This window comes from Corapipo altera, unplaced genomic scaffold (assembly GCF_003945725.1).
Source record: "Corapipo altera isolate COAL_440 unplaced genomic scaffold, ASM394572v1 107b, whole genome shotgun sequence".
Taxonomy (NCBI): Eukaryota; Metazoa; Chordata; class Aves; order Passeriformes; family Pipridae; genus Corapipo; species Corapipo altera.
Genome location: NW_020884951.1, coordinates 156,531 through 178,911, shown reverse-complemented (window position 1 = coordinate 178,911; position 22,381 = coordinate 156,531). Strand labels below are relative to the sequence as shown.

The 22,381-nt window shown below is 49.8% G+C and overlaps 2 protein-coding genes across 7 annotated transcripts in view; both read right to left on the bottom strand.

The window, feature by feature from the left end:
* The window catches only part of NLGN3 (neuroligin 3), a 40,169-nt gene extending 39,607 nt beyond the window's left edge, over nt 1-562 (bottom strand). Inside the window, exon 1 of the mRNA XM_027663249.1 lies at nt 546-562. The gene's annotated coding sequence lies outside the window, so the exon portion shown is untranslated. The remainder of the gene's footprint in view (nt 1-545) is intronic.
* Nucleotides 563-3,970: 3,408 nt separating this feature from the next.
* MED12 (mediator complex subunit 12) overlaps nt 3,971-22,381 on the bottom strand; it is a 36,560-nt gene continuing 18,149 nt past the window's right edge. For 2 of the 6 annotated variants that reach the window (XM_027663242.1, XM_027663247.1), the window contains 24 exons: nt 21,809-22,036; nt 21,468-21,612; nt 21,057-21,177; nt 20,265-20,366; nt 19,440-19,553; nt 18,992-19,155; nt 16,058-16,237; nt 15,801-15,872; nt 15,352-15,512; nt 15,099-15,260; nt 14,902-15,013; nt 14,606-14,695; nt 14,056-14,165; nt 13,442-13,577; nt 13,018-13,179; nt 12,113-12,490; nt 11,631-11,781; nt 11,228-11,433; nt 10,698-10,778; nt 10,270-10,487; nt 9,503-9,659; nt 6,625-6,801; nt 6,389-6,470; nt 3,971-4,411 (listed from right to left, as the gene is read on the bottom strand). In XM_027663242.1, coding sequence (XP_027519043.1) covers nt 4,368-4,411; nt 6,389-6,470; nt 6,625-6,801; nt 9,503-9,659; nt 10,270-10,487; nt 10,698-10,778; nt 11,228-11,433; nt 11,631-11,781; nt 12,113-12,490; nt 13,018-13,179; nt 13,442-13,577; nt 14,056-14,165; nt 14,606-14,695; nt 14,902-15,013; nt 15,099-15,260; nt 15,352-15,512; nt 15,801-15,872; nt 16,058-16,237; nt 18,992-19,155; nt 19,440-19,553; nt 20,265-20,366; nt 21,057-21,177; nt 21,468-21,612; nt 21,809-22,036 — 3,553 coding nt within the window. In that variant the 3' untranslated portion in view covers nt 3,971-4,367. Of the gene's footprint in view, nt 4,412-6,329; nt 6,471-6,624; nt 6,802-9,502; nt 9,660-10,269; nt 10,488-10,697; nt 10,779-11,227; nt 11,434-11,630; nt 11,782-12,112; nt 12,491-13,017; nt 13,180-13,441; nt 13,578-14,055; nt 14,166-14,605; nt 14,696-14,901; nt 15,014-15,098; nt 15,261-15,351; nt 15,513-15,800; nt 15,873-16,057; nt 16,238-18,991; nt 19,156-19,439; nt 19,554-20,264; nt 20,367-21,056; nt 21,178-21,467; nt 21,613-21,808; nt 22,037-22,381 lie in introns of all 6 variants that reach the window. The other 4 variants (XM_027663243.1, XM_027663244.1, XM_027663245.1 and 1 more) reach the window with 4 other exon arrangements.

The window sequence follows — 22,381 nt, the reverse complement described above, 5'->3', positions numbered from 1 at the left end:
CCGGCACCGGGCATCCCACGGCCCCGACGCTGCTCTGGCCGGGCCCGGTACCGCACGCCCCGGTACCGCACGCCCCGGCACCTGCACCGCCCGGGTCGCTGCGCCGAGGGGATGCCGCACCCGCCGAGCATCGCGCAGTCCGGTACCGAGCCCTCCGGGTACCGGCACCAGCCGCGTCTGCACCCCCGCTATCCCCGACCCCTGCCCTGCGCACGGCGCCGGCACTGCCCGGCTATCGGTATTCCCACCGTCCCGACCGGGACACCCGCACGCCCTGGGGCACCCCGAACCACCCTAGAAAACTACCCTATCTGTGGGGGCATCCCGCCACGGCCTCGGACATCCCGCACCATCCCGGGCATCCCAAATCCTGCCCCACTGCAGCCTGTGTCTGTCCCAGTCACTCTGCATGGGTTTCCTCCACACCGCACAGCAGCTGGAGTGCCCTGCGGCCCCGGTGTATTTCCCCACGGCCAGGGGAGGAGCCCCTGCTTCTCCTACTGCTCTGCAGTGCCCAGCGGGTCCAGGGAGGATTCAGCAGGTACCTAGTGTGGGATGTCCCATCCCAGCCTCAGCCTTGGGACCCGGTGCAGCCTCTGCCACCTGTCCATTCCCTGTCGTGCACGGGGCTGCAGGGTATCTTCCCCTCCCACTCACAGCCTCTCGGCAGGAGCTGCCTCTCCCAGAGCCTGCCTCTGCCCAGAGCAAAGCCACCTCTCTGTTTCAGTCTGGTCTGATGGGATTACAGAAATCATTTGAAACAGGGTAAGGATTTGGGTCCTGATGGATGTATCTGATTTCTGCCTCCCTCTGCCATTGCCAAGGTAGCATCAGCTGCGACGCCTCCACAGAGGAGACACTGCTTCCTGTTTGACAGGAGACGCTGTTTCCAGCTTGTGTGGCAGCATGGGAAGGGCCGACAGTTGTTTTAACTCTCCCACACGCCACTGGCACCTCCACTGACCCACTGAACGTAAAATGGCAGGGAGGTTTCTGCACCTCAGCGCAGGTTGGCCTTTATCTTCCCCAGAGCCTTCCAGCTGCTGCTTCAGAGCCGGTCAGAGCTTTCCTGCCTCTCCTGCCCAGCTCCCTCTCCAAGGGACTGCTTGCTGGTGGTCAGCAGCTTGACTGTGTTGCTGGCCAGTTATTCACGGGTGAGCTGCAAGCTGCCACCCTGTACACCTTTTGGCAGACAACACGGTCCAGCACCATGTGGGATGGATGCACAGCCCTGCTCTGTGCCCACCAGGTTCATCGGCTCAGAGAAGCATCTTGAAGGGGGCCCTGGACTGGTGCTGGGCTGTCCCTCAGCAGGCAGGGCTCCAGGCATGGCTCCCTGGGTCCTGCTGCCCGGAATAGGGTGATGATGCACGCCTGCAGTGGTGCCTTGTGGCCCAGTCCCCACCACGAGCACTGTGGGAGGGTTGGGTACTCAGCTGCTCCACTGCCAGCTTCAGCTGCTTGAGTGAGCAGTGATCGATTTTCTTGCACAACACCAGCTCTGACAGTGCCTGACAAGACACCTCTGCCCAGGGCATGGTCCACGGGGACCGTCTGTGCCGGGCTGCTGGGTGGGGTGGGTGCATGGGGCACAGCATGCTCCAGCCCACCCATCACCCCAAAGAGTGTAACCTCGGGTTTCTCCCCACATGCTGGGCACACCCCGTGTGGTAGCGCCTGCACAGAGCACCTGAGGGCTCTGCCCAGGCAGCTTCTGGGGCTGGTCCCCGGCGTCAGGAAGGCCAGCATCAAACGCACACTCACACACGCACACCCCACCCCTGCCTGGACTGGTGGCCAGAGAAGGGCAGCTGAGTGCATTACTCAATGGGCAGCGCGTATTAAAATGCCCCCGGTCGCCTCTGGCTCTGTCACAAGCAGCGTTTAGCCACGACTCGGAGAAGGAGCAGAAGGGCTGGAAGCTGTCAGACCTGCTTAAAACGGCCACGGCTCAGTGCAGCGGCAGCTGCAAGGCACACAGCCAGGCCAGGCAGAGCTCGGCTCCCCAGACAGCCCTGTGCTGTGACCAGGGCTTGCCCTGGTCCCCACGTCCCCCCGCAGCCTCCTGCACCGACTGGAAACCTCTGGACAGCCATCCAGGGTCGTGTGGGATCTTGGGGGCAGTGGCAGCCCTGGGTCTGTCACCACAACAGAGCTCCGGCGTCCTGCTCATCCCACACAGACCTGGACTGTCAAGCAGCAGACACAGCTGGGGGAAGCCTTTTGCCAGAGGAGGAGCAGGGCCAGCGCTGTCGCTGGGCCATGCAACAGAGAATCTCGCGGCAGCAGGCACCTGGCCGCAGGGAGGGACACGTACATCGCCTTTTCCCAGGGAGGTAGGGGTGGTTCCTGGGGTGCTTTCACCTGATCCCCGCGGCCCTGAGGAGCACCCAGCAGGAGATCAGCACCCGTGTTCTCCTGCTGCAGCACCCCAGTCCTGCCACAGCTGCCGTGCAAGCGGCACCCACTGCACTCCTGCCCGGAACCCCGCGGCTGTGCTGCCTTTGCCACCCCGCTCCGGCTGCTGCAGAGCCGCCCCCCTCCCACCTCCGGCGCGGCAGCGATGCAGAAGGAGCATCCAAGATGCCGCTTGGCGCAGGCTCAGCTGCCTCCCGGGGCCGGCAGAGGAGGGGGCTGTCGGCCATGACCGCACACACCACGAAAAGGGGCATGTTCTGGGCAGGGGCAGTGCCCAGTGGCCCCAAGCTGGCGCCGGGGCCCTCCCTGTCCCCACCCCCGGCAGGATGGGGGAACACAGCCCTGCTCCATCCGCAGCCATGGGTCCCTCGGAGCAGGGTCCAGCTGACACCGCCAGGGCCCGGAGCAGGGCTGCCACCTCTGGGGTCACCAAGCACGGGCTGCAGGCAGGCTGAGCCCCTGGAGCAGATGGGGACACAGCAGCCAGCTCCGGGCTGGGCCCCAGCCTGATCCTCATGGAAAGGGACAAGCAGGGACACACACACATCTGTCCTCAGGAGTGAGTCCTCTCCATCAGGCCTGGCCAGCAGCACTTTCCAAGGCACCTGCAGCCACATGGCAGGAGCCTGGCAGAGGTGCAGGGGCAACACAGTTTGGGGAGGAGCAGGGCACAGCAGGGTGTGGTGCCAGGCCACACAGCTGCCCCCAGAGAACTGCCCCACACCTGCTCCCAGGGAGGAAAGGGCTCAGCTTGCCTTCATGCTGTGACCTACCCTACAGAACTGTGTGCCCTCAGATGAAGATTCAGTGCAGCTCTTTGCTGAGTCCTTGTGAGCCTCACTGTATCCCACACAGATGGGACAGAAGGCACATGCTGGTCAAGAAAAGTTACCACAGGAACCACAGAACAAACTGATGAGGAAGAACCAAAGATGGAAGAAAGGTGGTGGTGGCTTCTAGGTTCAATAGAGAGCAGAGAGCACTAGGACCAGACCCCATGCCAGCAGGCTGCACTAGCCAGGTCAGAAGTTGAGAATGCAGCATGTTACTCATGCAGAGAAAGCAGTGGGGCTGTCAAGGAGTTAACAGAGGAGCCTTGGTGCTCATCAGCCAAACCTTGCTGTGATGGGGAACAAAAAGCAGCACTGTGAGTGCACTTGGTCTGCAGCTCCTCCTAGACTGCAGAGGTAATGAGCTGAGATCTCAGTAACTGCTGTGGTGGGAAAGCTGGGCTTCTTAGAGCTCAGAATTACCCTGCAACAGAACTTCCTCTTTGCTTTATACACACCACAGACTGCTAGTAAAGCTCTTAATCAACATATAAATCCTACAGAGCTTGCACAAACCCTTGCAAGTATGTGAACAGCAGCTTATGAAACAAACAGGGAAGAAGGGCTTTCCTTCCCAAACCAAATTGTTTAGCCTTCACAAACGCTGAAAATGCAGACATAAGTTCTATTGAGAAAGAGATAAAGACCATGTGTGGAGATGCTGCTGGGCTGTACTGGGAGGAGTGCTGAGGAGGAAAGGCAGGCTCTGAATACACACTCAGTTTGCAAAGTAAGCTCTCTGTATTCATCCAAGAATGTCTGCAGTATGGAGTTCATCTGGTATAAATAAAGTACAAAATTTTACAATGTCTTAATCATTATTTTAACAAAAATACTAAAAACTGAGTAAAAACTGAAACCAAAGTGGGAAGGGAGACTATCAGCCACAAGGGATCTCCATAAACATTTGTAGAAATTGGATAGTAAAAACACTTTCTCTGTACAATAAAACCCTCCTCCTGGCATCTCCCTGTGAGAACAGACAGCAGCAGCACTGGGGGCACAGGCCCAAGGACAGAGGTTGGGACTGCCCCAGGGGTTGTGAGTCAGGCTGAAGAGGGTGTATCCATCCATCCACAGTGATGTCTCCCTCCTGGATCAGGCTGAAGGTGCCACAGATCAGTAGCGTCCAAATGGGTTGTTGTTCTGCTGTGTCTGTGTATCTGTTGAGGTCAAGACAGAGTTAGACAAGTCACAAGTTTAGTTCACACAAGACATCCCCCTCCCCACCAAAGCTGAATGAGGAGTGTGTCACAGCCCATGAGAAGAAAAAATATAACTGCTCTGCACATTTGTCTGAACCTTTGGGCAGCAGCACAGCCAGGATCCTACATTCTTTGAGGAAGACACAGATATGTGCCAGTCCTGATCCTGATGCTTCTCCAAAGATCTCTCTGCCTCTCACGGTAGAATTGGAGGACCATAACACAGCCCTGAAAGGTGGCAGCTAGCTGGGAGCATGAGTTTATGGATTAATTATTTCTGGTTTTAAAAGAAAATCAGCCCTATAAGACTGCACAACTCCTGCAGCCATACAAAGCTGCTCAGCCAGCTAGTGCCACTCATCCTAAGGCACACAGGAAACAGAGTTAGGCTTCAGAGACAATTATCCTGGCTCCCTGTCAGTATCTCAGTACAAATGAAGTACAGCCCCAAAGGACTTCCAGATGGCACAAAAAAGGCAGGAAAAAAAGTAAAGTTACATTCAAGAACTTCATGAACTTCTGAACCGCTGGGACTGATGTTCTGTGATTTATAGTGCTCACAGTATACTTGAGCACCAGTTTGTTTTTTTTTCCCAAAACCACATCAACATGTTTGACATTAAATCAGACTAAGTAAAAGGAGATGAGTGTAACCTGGCTGGCCTGACACCTTCTCAACTCTGCTGGACGTTCAGGTATTCCCTGGAACTTCCCAATGCAGCCTATCCTGGGCCCAAAGTACCCTTGTCCCCTCCTACAGGCTGCTTTTGGTTTACACCTCCTGTTTTCCACTCCATCTCAGATACTACAAATAAGAACTCCAGATGCTTCCAGGGGAAGTTGATGTAAACCCAAGGAAGCAGCATGGAAGCTGCCTGCTGACACATGGCTGCACTGGACCCACACATCTGCTCCATTTACAACAGCTCTGTTTGCTGAAGAGACAGGATACAAAAATATGGCTATTCTGCTATATTCAGATTCTTCTATGAGGCCTTCCTACACTTGAGTGTCCTGCTGGGATCTTTTGGCACAGACTTGTGGTTTGTGAATCAGGCTAGTGGGAAACGTAGCATATTAAAACTCATTAATACTTCTGGTTTGGGGAGTTCTTTTTGGTCACAAGGACTAAGGATTTTCCATCAGGGAACAAGTATAAGCACAATTTCCAAGTCTCCCACTCCACACATCACCACATCCGGCACAGTCTCACACTCACTGCAAAAAAATACCCAACTGTGTGGTCCATTTCTGGGCATTTCCACAGCATTTCTGCCATTTTTATAGCAAAAAAGCCCGTGAGGTGACAGCAGACAGTGACAGCAGGCCATTCAGAATGGAACAGCAGAGACACTGGATTCTGTTTCTTGATCCACCAGCCAGTAATTCAATACAGATTATAGGAATACAGTGACAGATTGAATACCATCTATGCCATTACCCTGTCATGACAGCAGCCACAAAAGCCCACAGACCACCACGAACAAAGCAAGTGTGCAGCTACACTTCCCAGAGTACCCTTCCTGCCTCCAAGAAGTCTTGTCCTGCTCACAGCACAACCACAGTATCCCTGGGTCATCCACCAAGTGAGTGCTCCAGGATTATACCCTTCCTGTGCCCCTCAGAGGTCACCTGCAGCAGCACACTGGATCTTTCAGGAAAGCTATGTGGCAGTCCCTACAAAGGCTCAGTTCCCTCATCCCTCTGCAGGCAGCAGGAGGAAGGTCTGGAAGGTTGCTCACAAGCTGGCAAGCACTGCCCACTCTGCTGCTGTGCCCCTTGGGCTGGTAGCTCTAATTCCTGATGCCACCTCCCTGCCAGCATCATTTATGGCCTCAGACAGACGGTCTGGCTCAGCCTTGCTGCATCAGAGTACCTGCAATAGAAAACAGCAGGGAGGACACTAGCAACAGGATCAAGAACACTCAGGCTTACTGGAAAGCTGCTGCTGAAGCTGTCGAACCAGAGCAGCTGTTTGCTGCTGCTGCTGTGTCTGCTGAAGGCCCTGGCGCTGGAACTGCAAAGAGAGAAACACAGTCAGAGCCACACCACCTGGCTGGCAGCCTCAGCATTCACACAAGCCCTGGGAAGCTCAGGGAAGGAGAAAGCAGGTGAAACAGTTGGGTTTGTGCTGGATTATCACATCCCTCTGGCTCTGAGGGAACACTCACAATGGGCTGCTGGGGGGGAAGAGCCTGCATCCCCAGCCCCGGGGGCTGGCCCTGCGCCTGTGGCTGAGGCACTGTGGACACCTGGGGCTGCTGCTGGGGCTGGGGCTGTGGTGGCTGGGGCTGCTGCTGCTGCTGTTGCTGCTGCTGTTGTTGTTGTTGCTGCTGTTGCTGCTGCTGCTGTGAAGACAAAAGAGAAGGGACCGTCAGGGAACTGTCAGGGCAACGTACGCAGCAACAGGGCACAGGAAGGGCTTAAGGAGGAAGGGTGCTCCATGCAGTAACATACACTCTTAAACCATTTTCCTTACAGGTTCCTAAATTACCCAAGTTTCACCAGGACTCTGCCCCAGGCTGAGAAACAGCAAGAAATATAGGGACAGCAACAAAGTATTCTGCAAGATGAGTGCTGACAAATGGCAGGAAGAGGACTCCCTGTCATAACCTGGTCATTACCAAGCAATTACTAGGAGCAAACGAGGTACAAGAATAGAAAGCAACTAAAAACTCAAGAGGTTGGCTGTTTCATCTCTTGCCTCCTAGTTAAGATCAATACTGACTTCACTGAGTATTTGCCCGAGTTGCTCTCAAATTCTTTCCAGAGGTAGCAACAAAGCTCCTATACCCTCCCTACACAATACACTCCAGGTCACAGCTACTCCTACTATTGGAGTTTTCCCTAATCTCTACTCTGAATCTCATATGTTATGTTTTAAGGCCATTTTTTTTCCTACAGCCAAGGGACAAGAAGAGATAAAGGGGGGTTTGGCTTTCTTTTTTTTCAAGATAAAAAATTTGGAGAGTTATCTCTCCTCTTGTCTTTGCCTCTCTAATGTGATGCCCAGCTATTTCAGACTTTCCTTCTCAGTCATATCCCCCAACTCTTTGATCCATCGTGCTGCCCTTTCCTGCCAGTCATGCCAGCTGCTGTTCCACTTCAATAAAAGGATGCAGATAAAACTGGATGCAGTGCTCAAACCCAGATCTTTACAGACCTAGTTATGGTGAGAAGAATGTTCAGTGTGTTACAGTCAGAATATACCCAGAAATCTCATGGGGCTTTTTTTTATTTCTCCCAATTTTCAGACAACTCTCCCATCTGCCAATGTAGGTTTTAACTCTCTAGATCAAAAGAAGAATTTCTAGCAGAAACAGAACACTACTAATATTATCATAACAACCCAATGTGGTGATGGCATGTACAGTTCCCATCACTGGCTCAAAGGGGTAAGGTTCAAACCTTGAACAGACTCTGAAAACACACAAAAATACAATCAGGAGAATGGACAGTATCTTATGAAAGAAGGCTAGAAAAACCTGACCTATGGAACCTGCAAGTCCTCCCCAGGAATACACTGGGTAAACACCACAGAGAAAGAAAGAACAGTCAGTAAACAGCAGGACACAGTGGACAATAAAATTCATACAAGGACCAGTCACAAACACACTGAGGCTTGGATCAAGGAGTCAAGACAAAGGGAGTGAGTTTCTACAGCAGCCTTCCATCCTCCACCTTAAACCAGTTTGGTCACTTTGGTTCTTGGAACTGATCCTATGACTTGGGTACATAAGAAAGCAGATGACTGACTAAATGAGCCAGGACACACCTCCCAGTTTCACGTCCTACCTGCTTGCAACACCTACCCACCAACCCATGCAAGACACATCAAAAAGCAACCCATCCTTTTCTACAAGCCACTGCACCATGAAAGTCAGCTCTAGCACCAGGAGTCTGTTCCACATCTGGCATGGCTCTGGTAACACAGTAACAGGGGAGATCTTGGGCACTCCACCTTTGTGGTTTTTTTAAGCAACCAAGCAAAGTCAGCTGAAAGCTGAAGGTATACATGAAGTTACTGAGCTAGGAGAAGTGTTAGCAATTTGTCTGAGGTATGTTCTTCTAAATATGAGTGATGGAGAACGCTAAAAGAAACCAAGTGAATAGTCAGGGGGTGCTACTCATCAAAAGGGCTAAAAGCTGCTGACCGTGCTAGAGGCAGTTCTCTTGTCCAGTGCAAGGCAGCAATTCTCAAATATTGCTGACTGCAGCTCTCTGCAGCAACCACTGTCTCACTCAGGCCACTCTCTGAACACAAAGACTCAGCACTCTGTGCCATGTGAAGTCTCTCCATATTCCACAGGTTTGCTAGGCCTTGTCATAAGGTATCGGATTCACCAATTAAACTATTTCTGTTTCTCTGTCAATTCAGTACATTTCTATAACTCCAAGAGATGTATCTGTACTACATACAAGTATTTAATATTCATAAGACCATAATGCAAATCCATGGAATACTCATATTTGTTGACACATGCCTGTGAACTGCTTTGAACTTAGGAGTTGGGTCTAACAGGTGACTTTGGATCGGTTTTTCACCAAACACTGTTAGAAATGGAGTATATGGACTAATCCATACCAGATTTTCTGCCATTGGAAACTGCAAACAACACTTATTTTGATCTTGAGAAATGCAGATATGCCCCTAAAAATGATCTTGAACTACTTTACCTGCTCTTGTGTGGGCAGGGAGGATTTTCCCCTTGTTTCTGGCTCCTGCCACACTCCTACAACTAACTTTCTGCACAGTTTATTGACTCAGCCGGAGCAGGGAAAGGTGGGATAGAGGCCACAGAGGCCTGAACAGACCTTTACTGCTACTAACTTCCTTTTAGCTCGTGCTGGGTGACTGGCACAAGGCAGTGCAATGTCCCCATCAGGAGTGGGCAGCTCTAAGGAAGGGAGAACTGCTGTCTGTAGCAAATTACTACAGACAGCCCCAACAGAGCTGACATCCTTCCTGACACAGAGGGGCAGAGGTAAGCAGCTCTGGACAAGCCTCCTCCAGCTCCAGCAGCCTTCCTCCTGTCAGCAACCACTCACCCTCAGCATCTGCTGTTGCTGCTGCTGCCTCAGGTACTGCTGCTGCTGCTGGTCAGGAAGTATCTGGCTGGGTCGAATTCCTGAGGGGACTCCCTGTGGACCCAAATGGTTCATCCCACTCATCATGGGGGTCTGCTGTATTGACTGGTGAGGAAACCTGCAACAGAAAAGGACAAGCTCATGGAGGAAAACATTAAAAGGCAGCCATCTTCTTTAATCCAAACACAACTTCTGCCATCAATAAGACAGCCCAAACAGCCCCCTGCAATCCATGCTGTCTCTCTGCAGAAAGGTGAGGGGCACCAGGGCCTCTCAAGGGTTTAATCCAACCTCTTTTTCTAAAAGCCCTAAGTAACAGTCCTCATCCCACTGTTCTGCATGGTTTCCCTGCTGGATTTATGCGTGGTCAGGAGCAATAGAAATCCCAGATCTAGCCCTTTGATGGTGGATCTGCTGGCTGGATTTGAAACCAAAACTATGATTTTACCAGATAATTTTTCTCATACTTCTCTATTCCATTTTTCTCTGAATGGTAACACTGTTTCCTGCCTGCAACTAACATTTCCAAATTGCATTCTGTCTCTCTGTTTCTTCCCAGGACTGAAAGCTGGATAAAGATATTCCTCTGAGGGTGCAAATGACACGGATGCTGCATAACACAGCATGGAGAACAGGGTTTTCACAGACTGCTGTTAGGGTTGTCTGAGCAGAGCGGGGAAGCCCTTGATGAAATACAGTTTATTAACACCCCATAGGGCAGGAGATACCTCTGTGTGTTGCTCAAGGTGTGCCCATAGCCAGGGGCCTGCTGGTGCACGTAGCCACTTGGTCTCTGCTGCATCTGTCTAACAGGATCCACTAGAGCAGGATTAGAGCTGGGGTGGGAATTCTGATAGGGCTGGCTAGAATAGGTAGGAGGTACCATCGTGCCTGACTGGGAAGGGTGCTGCTGAAGGCCTATGTGGGAGACGTAAGGAGTGTAACCCTGAAATGAAACAAAAAGCCTTTTTCAGTCACAGGGTAAGGTAGAAAAGAGAATCTGGAACACAGGACATCAGCCTCCTGTGAATACTGTCACAAGGAAGCTCATTGAGGAGGGAGAAAAGCCAAATGTTTGCAGGATTCAGCAGCAAGAATAACGCTGCTGCCCTGTGCTGGAGCCAGATTCCAGCCCTACCTGTGAACTGCCACCTACCTGGGAGGGCTGCAGTGCTCCATAGGACGGGGTCGGAGCCATCTGGCGCACAGGCTGCTGGCTCATTATGCCCTGGCCCTGCTGGAAGGCAACAAAGAAACACTTTTCCCAACATCTCCAAAGGGCAGGAACACTGTTGCTCTCTCCTCAGCAGCTCCCACCAAACCAGACAAGTACCTTCACTGCTTAGCCTACGAGGTTGCTGCACAGCAGGTATATGCTCATGACTTCTGCCTCACCCTGACCTGGGACAAAGAGGCCACTAAAAAACATGCCACCCCACAGCCAGGACATGCCCCTCTCATCACCCAGCAGCCACAGATGCTCCAGAGCCCTTCAGGGACAGCCTCCCTCCAGCTGCTAGTGACATGGGCCCACAAAGCAGGTGGCACCAGAGGAACAGACATGAGACAACATCTTTCCACAGAAGACACAGAGACAGGGTTGGGCAGTTCTGGCTAGAAGGGACAGCACCAAACAGCCTGGGCTTGCTATACTGTGCAGTCAGCAAGACCACAGCTCTGACTTACCAACTTTGCTTGAAGCTGCTGCCTCAGGATCTGTCCCTGGGATACTGGAGGCTGCTGCCTGTACACTGCTGGCTTGTAGGAGGGGTCAATGCCCATCATGCTGCCCATCCCTGGAGGCAGCACACCACTATATGGAGGACGACTCTGAACCAGTTTTCCCAGTGGCATGCGCACAGGTCTGTAGGACGTATCCAGGCGAGGGCCACCTACAAGAGAAGCAGGCTGCCTAGTCACAGGCTATTGGTGCACCTCATAGCTCCAGAATGACTGTTCATCACTGTATCTAAAAGTGACAGGCAAAAGGACAAAAGTGGAGGGCCCTGCATAGGGCCATCTCACAGAAGGGGCTCTTACAGGAGGTTCCCAAAGAGGTGCATTATGCTCAGCTCTCCTTTGCACCTACCTGCTGGAAGAGGCTGATTCTGGGCATAGAGACCCACTGGTGAGGGCCCATATGCCAGCCTTGACATCGTGCTTCCTGACTGGTGATGCAAGAGATCTGTAGGCATACCCACTCCGTAGGAAACCCCTCGGCTAGGGCCCAACACAAAGTCCTGCAAAGACAAAGGAATAAGAAATATCAACATGCACTGGGAATACCTGAATGGATGAAGAGTATGAAGGGGTTGCAAAAGCCACAGGAGAAAACCTGGAAGGCTATCTGACCTGGGCAGCCTCCTTTCCTTCCATCAGGGATTAAGAAAATGTCTGCCCTGCCTCAGGCTAGAGAGAGCAGGATAGAGCTCCAGCACTCCCAGCTGAGAGGAAACATATCACATCTTCACCATTACACCACTCTCAGGCTCCTCAGGAAGACTCTAGAGAGTGTTCTGTGACTAGGAATGGTGGACACAGGAGGTCCACAGCTGCTGGGCACTCCATTACCTCAGTTTTGTTGGCAGATTGGTTGCGTTTCTTGGTTTTGCTCTGTTTCTTCTTGCGTTCTTCAGTAGAGGCGGCAGGATTGGAGCTTGATTTGTCAGCCTTGGCTGGTTCTGCAGCTTTCTTCTCTGGCTCTAAAGCCACAGGTGTTGGAGGCTCTTCCTCTTCAGGGGGCAGTGGCAACGGCTCCAGGTAGTAACTGCGGGGCTTGGGTTTCAGGTGTGTGTGATACAGAAGAAGCCTCTGCTGCTCCTCAAACCTGGACACCTTGCGATCCACCCGGACTGTCCCAAACCATCCCCAGGAGAGGGGGGCTGAGTGCTTCAAGCCCTCAAAGAGATCCCAAGGGGAAATCTTCTGCTTTGTAGAGACTTGCAAACCCTTTAAAGCAAAAGAGATAAGAACCTCCAAGTCCCTGTTGTTATTCCTATGAGGGTAAAGGAAACCACGCTTTCTTTGGGCTCTACTCCAGATCTCTCAGTAAACAGCCTGAGCCCTCACCCTAAAGGTCCTTTCTCTTCCAGGTGGCAAAGCAGTCATTTCTAAAGGCCTTCATCAACAACTGCCAGTCTCCTTCATCCCACCTCTGCAGTCTCCTGGCACTGTCCAGTAACTTATGTGACAGGGATTATGTGCATCTCTTTATGCTTTATATAACCGTAAGTACAAAATCAAAGTTTGATTAACATCTCAGGCCACAGCAGCATGCATCACCAAGCATTAACACCCAGCTTTGCCCTTTTTGGACATGGGTATGAGCTGTCTGTGTGCAGCCAGCCACTTCAAGGCTGTCAGGGAACAAGGTATCGCACATAGATGCCTCTCAAGCTGTGCAGACTTAAGGCATCGGAGGACAAGGTGACACCTGCACTCAGGAGCTGTGATACAGACAAAAACGCTTCACTTACCTCCTTCTTGAAGATGGAATCAAAGCCAGCTATTTTATTGCCTTTAGTGTCAATGAGGGATCCCTGAGGTTCACAGGTGATGACATCTCGGGTCTGCTTGGGAAGTGGCAGTAGCTGTCTCACCTTCTCCAGGCTGTCCGACTGCCGGTCCCCCAGCTCCTTCTGCACAAGTGGAATAGGGAAGACTTGAAGAATTGCTCAGGGAAAACCATCCAAAGCCCACCTATGCCACTCCAGTTTCAGCCTCCACCCCTGCATTACACCTCTCGCTTTCACACCCTTCAGCCACAGGGGCCACCCCTCACCACTTCATCTGAACAGCAGCAACAGGACAGGTACCATTCATGACACAGGCAAATCTGTATGGCAGGACAACCACAACACAGCACACTCTGCTCCCCACACAGGGCCTGGTGTCCCTCACCCTGAGTTTCTTGACAAGATTCATGTATGCCCGCTTGTTCTCCTCCATGCTGCCCTGAGAAATGCTGGACATGTCAGCAGCCAGGGTGCCATTGATGAGAACACTCAGCATATCCAGCACAGTGGTGAAGAGCTCGCTGTTGGTCAGAGCAGAAAGGTCAAGGTCACCTGAGAAGCTCTGCCATCATAGCAACACCAAACATTATATCAGATTGTCAAGAGTACTGCCTATAGTCAGAAGTGTCAGTCTTCCGACTAACCTCCCACACCAATCCTCCTTTTGCTTATACACCACAGGGCTTTCCCACTTGAGTTAAGTGCAGTATCACAGATAAAGACTCCTTTCTATCCATTCAGCATCTCTAAAAAGCAGGTCCAGACTCAGCTCTCCCCTGCACATCCCTCTGCATCTGGAAAGCCCAGTTTGCTCTGGATATGGTACTTAGATATTAGGACCCAAGTCGTGGCCTATTATTACTTCGAAGTCTCTTTCAGCCATCACAGTACTTCTGACAGATCATCTAGAGAGATAGCTAGCTCACATGGGAAATGGGACCATGCTAACAACTGCCTCCTTTGGGAAGTGTATGGATGAGAAGTCAGCCAGAAAGTTACTTGTTTGACTGCATGTCCACGGTGCCACTGCTGATGATGTCCAAGAGAAGCACAGCCCATTCAGTTGTCTGTTGTGTACTGCGTTGAACTGTGTCAAACATTCCCCCCACCTGGCAAAGAAAGGGAGTTTAGTCACAGGGCCCCAAAAAACTACTGAGATTTAAAAGTGAGAAAGGATCTTAACTTAAACCAGAGCTTAAAGGAGCTTAAATCCTACTGAGAGCTGAAGAAGACTGCTGTCAGCAGGACAAACCTCAGATGCAAGTGGTAGTGCTGTAGACTGAAAAAGCATTGAAATGGGAAGGCACATCTACAAAAGAGAGACCAAGTCTTTGGATTTCAACCTGATTAAACAGAGCAAGGGAGTTTATCCATGCACCCTGTCACACTCAGGGCTCAAGACCTAGAAGCAGCACAAGTGTCTCTCCTACTTCCTTACATCAGGACATATATAGCCCCTCCAACGTGTGTATGTTCCAAGAAAAAAAAAAGATAAAGGCAGACAACTCTTCACCCCATATGGTTAAGTTCTTTTTCTGCAACTGCTCACCAAATTCAGCCGCAGTTTCAGGGCTTCATGCATCAGCTGCTTGGCTTTGCAGTCGTCTTGGTACTGATCTTCCCTCCAATTGGTAACAATCTAAGAAATACAGGAGAGGACAGATCTTACAAGCTGTATGCTGGAGCTTATGGAGAGCAGCTTGTACTGCTCACTGTCTAGTGACTCAGAAATGGTCAGCTCAAGCTCCCTATTCCAAGAGAGACAACATCCTGAGGGCATGTCCAATAGCCTGCCTGCTGGAGGGGCAAGCCCCTGAGGAAAGTGAGGGGATGAAAGACAGGTACCTGCTGGACCTGACTGTACAGAGAGGTGAGGAGGCCTTCCCGCTGCTCATCCTGTCCTTTCAAGCATGTCAGCACCAGTGACAGAAAGGGCTGCTGGCTCAGGAGGGACATACTGCAGAGGGAACAGAGAAGGAGGTATACTGCCAGGCTGGGGGATCAGCACAGCAAACACTGCCTGCCCTCTTCCCTGGACTCACCTCTTCTGCTTCTGTCGGTCCCGCTCCTTGCGGGACGATGACCCCAAATGTTGTCCTTTCTCTAGTTCTTCTCCAGCAGCTTTCAGCACATGGCCCTGCACTGATGTTGGAAGCTTGGCAATCAGAGGGGCCACCAGCCACACTCCTGATCTCTCCAGGGAGCTGTGACAACACAGGAGAGAAAAGCAGTTTGCAATCCAACTTATAATTCAGACTCATCTATGAGGGAGCTGCACGTTGGCTCTACACCTACCTGAGGATGGGTTTGGATTTGTTGCTGGCAGGTGTAGCACTTGTTGAGCTACTGATACTGTTGACTCCATTACCAGTACAGCTAGCAGAGCTGGTCTCTGCTGACTGCTGGAATACCTCAATGGTGGCCTTGGCTATATTTTCTAACAAGGAGTTCATCTCCTGGAGATAGGGAAGAAAAGACAGTCAAGTTCTCCTCTGAGAGCACCCACTGACAGGGTTTGTACATTCCAACACAACTCACTACAAACCCAGTTTGCCAACTTCCCCATGGCTGCTGCTCTTCAGGTCTCAGTCTCATTGCTTCCCTCTCAAGCTTGGCTTTCACAGGCCTGATTCTCTCATTGTGTACTTTTTCCCAGTTCCCACTTCTGCCAGGTCACCTCCCCACCAATTCTCAAGTATCCACTTCACACATCCCTGTATGGTCCCCTCTGAGCAGAAACTCACATTGTTTGCTGTCTGTTTAATCATGAGCTGCAGCTCCAGAGAGGACTGCCTCATGGTCCACTGGTCCAAATTCTGCAACACAAACACACACACTTCATGTGATTCCTTATCTCAGTTCAGACTGTGACAACCCACACCCTCAGTTCCCACCATAAGGAGTGCCAGACCTCTCAGAGGGTTGCATTTTGGACAACCCCACTCTAACACCACAGCAGGCAATTACTGGGACACTCTAAGATTCTGTCAGGAGCCCGCACCTGTAAGATGCGTTTAATCCTCTGCCGCTGAGGATTTTCTCCTTCCTCATTGTCCAGCAGTCGGTGTGGATAACAAATCAGCTGCATCAGCCTCTGGGCCTGAGTGCTGCTCAGGACAGGATCCTGCAAGTCATTGCTGTCTTCACAGAGGGACTTGAGACATCGTTCTCCTACCCACTCCTGCAAGACAAAGGCAGAGTCAGCACAGTCAAACTGATGTCTGATTCCAAACCAACGCCCCTGCTTTCAGTCTCAGAGAGATGCATGGAACACATCAAAATCACAAAAGCCTTATTAGTATGCAGTTATGCCTGATAATCATTTCTCTTCATGAACTGCACTATCCTGATTCAGCAGGCGTCACGCACAGCACAGCAATCGGAACAGAGGAAACATCAACTCTGACAAGTCAGCAGTAGTGAAACACAGTAGTTGCTCTTTCTTTTGATAAAATATTGGTGTGATTTAACAGTACACAGCCACTGCCATGTCCAGGCTCCACCAACACTGCCACTTGGACTCAAAAAGATCAGAAGGGATCACTTAAAATTGTTTGGTCTATTTGCTGCTCAGCAGAGCTCTGGAGCTGTCCTACATTAGGTAATTCATGGTTGCAGCAAAGGCTAAACCAGAACATGTCTTAAGGAAAAGTACACCCCTCAATTCTCAAATAATGATGGAAAACACACTGCCATACTTTGCAAATGCCAGTTACTTTACTTCTCAAAGTCTGGAAAGGAAAACTACTGACTGGATGCAAGCCATTTACAAAGTCACATATCATGAGAAGGGAGACAGAAAACTATTACTGTCAGCCACTCAATTTCAGTTGATGCTCCCTAAATGTATGTAATAAGGGCAGCAGTTTCCAAAACAAACATGAGGTAGGTACTTCCTCACACAATTTATAGTTAACTTGCAGCATTTGTTAGTGCAGAATTTTTTCATATTTAAAATTAGGCAAATTCATTAAATTAAAATCAACAGAGGACTGCTACATAAGCACTTCTGCAGCTGCAGAGCAAGCCTGATCAGAGAATTATTCCACTGCAAAGTGACAACTGGAGAAGAGATAAGGATCCAGTTCACCACATACAAGTGCTGATTCTAAGCCTAGAAAGCTGGAAAGTCCCTCTCAGCAGTGGACAGCACTCTAACCATTAAAGCACAAAGACTGGAAAGGTTAAATCTCTGAAATCCTTGTGGAACCAAGATCTTCAGCTTAGATCTTCAGCTTCATCCCAGATGAAGTTTCCACTTTGCCAGTACATGTAGTTTGGTGACCTCTCCAGTGCCTGTTGTATTTCTCCCCTTCAGTGAAGTTCAAGGCAGTCAAGTGCAAGGTCCCACACTTGGGTCAGGGCAAGCCCAAGAACAAATACAGGCTGCGCAGAGAATGGATTGAGAGCAGCCCTGAGAAGGACTTGGGAGCGCTGGTCAACAAGAAGCTTGACATGAGCCAGTATGTGAGCTGGCAGCCCAGAAAGCCAATTGTATCCTGGGCTGCATCAAAAGCAGTGTGGGCAGCAGGTCAAAGGAAGGGATTCTGCCCCTCTACTTTGCTCAAAGCCATGTTAGATGGGGCTTGGAGCAACCTGGTCTAGTGGAAGGTGTCCCTGCTCATGGCAGGGGGTTGGAACTAGATGACCTTTAAGGTCTCTACCAATTCAAACCCATCTATGAATCTATGAAGAAACCTTTAAATTAATTATAATCTGCTCCTTTTCCCAATCACCTCACAAAGAAGTCTATTATAAAATATATACCTGAATCTGAGATTGGGAAATGACAACCTATAATTTAAGGCATTCCACAGACATTTCAGAATTGATAGTGAGAGTTCTGCAGTATCCACTGCTCACACTGGAAATGCTAATATTTAACACATCATTTTACCAGCCCTTTACAGCTGCAGGAACCCTGTAGGAGCTCTGGCACAATTTGGTGGTAACTCATGGGTGTCTGTTGGAATGCTCACTCCTACATAACCATTGCAGCCAACAAATGGTATGAGTAGTGATACCTGACACTGCTACTCCCTGCTGTACATACACACACTTTTATCTGCTTTGAGTCCTTCTTATGTAGACTGCAACCAGCAAGGGAATATCTCTTGTAAATGCTACAGTCGGGTTTCAGTAACAACAAGTATGTTGAATTTATGATTGTAAATAGGTGGCTCCAAATCTCCTTTGGTAGAATGGTAACATTGCTATGTAAGGAGCCAGTTAATAAACAATAGCATGAGGACAACACACAGCACCAATGTGTTGGGTTTGCATATTAGTAATACAAAATACAGGTTTCATATTGTAACACTGCATCTTTCCCATTGACAGAATAAACTACCAACCAAGGCTAAGGAAACCCTTCAACATCCATTTTCATACAGCATAGTAACATCCACTCCACTCTGCACTCCTTATTAGCCAGGTTTCAGTTCCTCAACTGTCAGTCTTCTACAAAGGAACAGAAATCCTGGTGCTGTCAGATTAGGCTAAGCAAAAGGTTTTTGTTGCTGTTCTTTAATAAACTAAACAGGGCAATGCAAAGCCCAGGGATACATTAACAGCCTAGCTGCAAGCACATTTAAGATGCATTCTGAAAGATACCATTTATCACTTCAACAAATTATCTTTCTCTACTGATCTTCGCATCCAAGTCCCAGCACTCCCCTCCTTGGACATGAGGCCTGTGCTGTTGCCAAAGCAAAGGGGATGTGCAGGCACTGCACAGTGCAATTCTTGACCACTGCTTGCCTCTCTGTATTCTGCTAACAAAGGTGAGCAATCCTCATAGCTGTCACCTGATAGAAACATCACAAGTTCTTCACTGATCTTTCAAAGAAACACCTGACAAACTCAACCTGCAGAAAGGCAGGATACATCCACCTGCAGAAGGGATAAGGACAAACATGGGATGGGACTGACTCACCTGTTGACATATACTCCTTAGTACATACTTGGCATAAATATCTAAGCTGGCTGTTTCTACAGTTACTACTCGACCACCAGCCTTCCTGGTGCCCAGTTCATCATCCATGAGATCATCGACACCTCCAGGGTGGGAAAAGCCAGAGCCTTTCAGTTCTGCATCTCCTAAAAGAAAAACACAAATATCATTCAATAAACAACACTAACCACAAAGCCTGACTCAAAAAACACCCTGAGCTTTTGTGAACTCTCTCTGGGATCAGTGATCTCTCTGCAGCCAAAGGATTCAAAGCCTGTTCAAAGCTCAACCAAAGGGCTACAGACAAGCCACATATTCACTGGAACAGATCTCCTCTGGCCTTCAGTACAGCAAACACATAGAGTACAGTGCCTTTCTCCCACTCCCCTGACAAACATTCTTACAGGTTCAGGCTAACACAGGTACACACCCAGAACAAAGACAGCCTTCAGCACTGCAAAGACTGCTCCATCCACAATACGGTTCTGGGAAGCTGCCAGTAAGTGACGGTCACAGGAAGAGCGGATTCCCACCGTGGGTTTGTCTGCAAAGAGGACAAAGAGGAAAGGCAATACTCAGCAGGAGAGAAAGGCACGGGCTCCAGAGCTGCCTATGTGCCAGCAAGTACCATAAAATCCAGCTCAGTGAATCTCAAGGCCAGTCCCTTTCCTAACTGTAACATGAGGTCCATTTAATTAAGTTTCGTGAAGCATAGTGCCAATCACACTGTGACAACTGAACCATGAAATCCAAATGGGGTGCAGTGCCTGTGTCGTGAACTCCAAGCTCCAACAGTACCCTAAAACCTAGAATACAGGTTGGATTTAGAAATCTGAGCTATCAGGATACTGATGAAGAGCCAAGAACAGAGCTTCCTGGACTGCTTCCATCATCAGACAAAAAGGGAGTGCTGTAAAACAGCAGCTTCTGGCACCAAGTTAAGAGGTTATACAAAGCTCAAGACATAAAAAAAGAAGTGATCATTACTCTAATGGTTTAGTGACAGCAAGGCCACCTCTACTGGCTGGTTTCCTGCCTCCAAGAGCCTTCTCCCCAGCGTGCCTGGCTACCATGGCATGACATAAATGGAAGGATACTGTTCTTTGTCCTCTGCAGAAAGCAGTGTATCAGGCTTTGCCTGCTTTATTCAAAGCAAGAAGGTTATGATCTCTAATCATAAGGTCTAGTATCCTTCTTCTTGGGGTGCAAGAGCCTCAGTACTTTCACAATAAAGGCTCCACGTTCATTCACTTACTGCCGTCTTGCTGGCACGGGTTCAGCTGCGGAGTCTTAAACAGATGGAGTAAAATCCGGCAGGTCAGACGTGCTCCTGGTTCTGAGTCCTGTTCACTGCAGGCTATGTAAAGAAAACAGCCAACAGAGATTTTTTAAGCACCAGGACAGCCGACTCTCAGTCCAAAAACTATTCACAGTGCACTGTCCTGGAGCAGCCAGTTGAGAAGCTCCAGTAGCCTTATTGTATTTACAAATATGGAGCATGTGTAGCAATTAACATGGAAGTGAGCAAATCCATCAGTATTATCCCCAGTGACATGCACTGCATTCTGCTTGCTCCAACTTCACCCTGTCAAGAGTCTGGAAGCTGCAATCCCCAGAGTAAAGTTGGGCAGGTTGGTGGCAGAGCAAAGGCAGTGACCCAGGTGCTGTAGGCCCAACTGGTCAGCTGGCTGCTCTAGCCAAAATGCTAGGCTGAACTGTACCATCACTGGGAGATGTACTGCTGGAGTTCAGAGTTGAGTATACCAGTCACACAGCGCAGCTGGTAACATCTCCCCATGCTTATTTCAGCTTCCACACAAACTCTAGAGAGCAAGGCCCCGAAAAACCTTAGCACAACCAGTTTTTGACTGAAATAAAAAGGCCAGAAACTCTCTAAAGCATCACATTCAATTCCGAAGTATAAAAGAAGTATGTTTTACAACTTGGAGGCATGTTTCACAACTATGAGGTTCACTGAGTATCCATTAAGAATTGGCCTGTGGGTCAGAACTGAGACTAAGCCAGCTTTGTGCAGGGATGCACTTACCAGCATTGAGGAGGGAGGGGATAGCAGCACAGCGGATCAGGTCCTCCAGCAGCAAGCACTGCCGGGCTATGAGAATGGCAACAAAGGTGGCCAAGGAATCGTGGAAAGACAAGTCACTGACCTGGAAGAGAGGAGATCAGCCAGTGATCACAACAGCCTCTACCTCATTCCCTCTGTCAGCAATTCTTCAGTTTGCCTAGGAGCTGGGGGGCAGAGGGGCCCATAACCCCTGGTCAGTGTCCAGGATCAGCCCAGGCTGCAACAAACACCAAAGGCAGCCCCTGGTATTCAAAGCCTTTTCCCTGCCCTCAGAAGACAAAGCCTCCATCCCTTGTTTATTTTTGCCTTCTCCCAAGGGATCCCTCCACTCCTGCTTCAATTCCTTTTCCCCTTTTGAATGTTTGCACTTGCATCAACATTGCAGAGGAGATCATTGAAGCCACAGGTCCCATTATTGGAGGAACAGCACAAAGCTTTGAGCACACCCAGCCACTCGGCACTTAGAGACTTGCAGTAGCCAGTTAGCTCAGCACACAGGATAGCAATGTCGTTCACCCTGTTAAATAAATAATGAAAAAAGCAGAGGGTCAGCTTTGCTACTCATGCATGCCATCAGGTCAGCCATTCTTTAAGGGACCCCAGTCTTCATCCTCCTTCACACCCCAAGACAGCCAAGAAATGGCTACTGGTTTTCTTACTCTCACCTAAAGATTTTACTGTCTCAGTAGAACCTTGAAAGTTCTGCCTCTCACCTGTCTGGGTCGTGGTGTCCCACACACACGTGCATAAGTGCATTACAGACGAAACTGTAGCGGTTGGCTGGGTTTTCATTGAGGCTCTTGCCCAGGTTGGTGTAGGTAAAGTTATGTGCAGACGGATTTTCAATAGTGTCAATCATGAACTCTGGTTCCCACAGCATGTTGGAGTCAGATGGCTCAACATTGCAATAGATTGTGTTCTTCACCTTGGAGCAGAAGTCACTAACCAGGACAGAAAAGAGATTAGGGACACAAAAAACTGTGCTGCCACTGAACTCGGGTAAGCAAAGACAAACCCTCCCTGGGCAAGAACATGTTGAAATTCACAATCTCTGTGTACCAGCAAAGACTCTCTGGTTTGTTATTTTCTGTTCATTCCTCTTTTGTGTTTGTATTGCAGGACATACTGAACATTCAGTTTATTTTCCATATCAACCAGAACTTTACAGAGTTTCTATCATTCCCTCTCCGTACTCCTCTTCTGTGGGGAGGAGATTCACTTCCTCATAAGTGAGTAATTCCAAATGTCTGATAATCTATCCACTCACTCTCTTTTGGGCCCAAGTC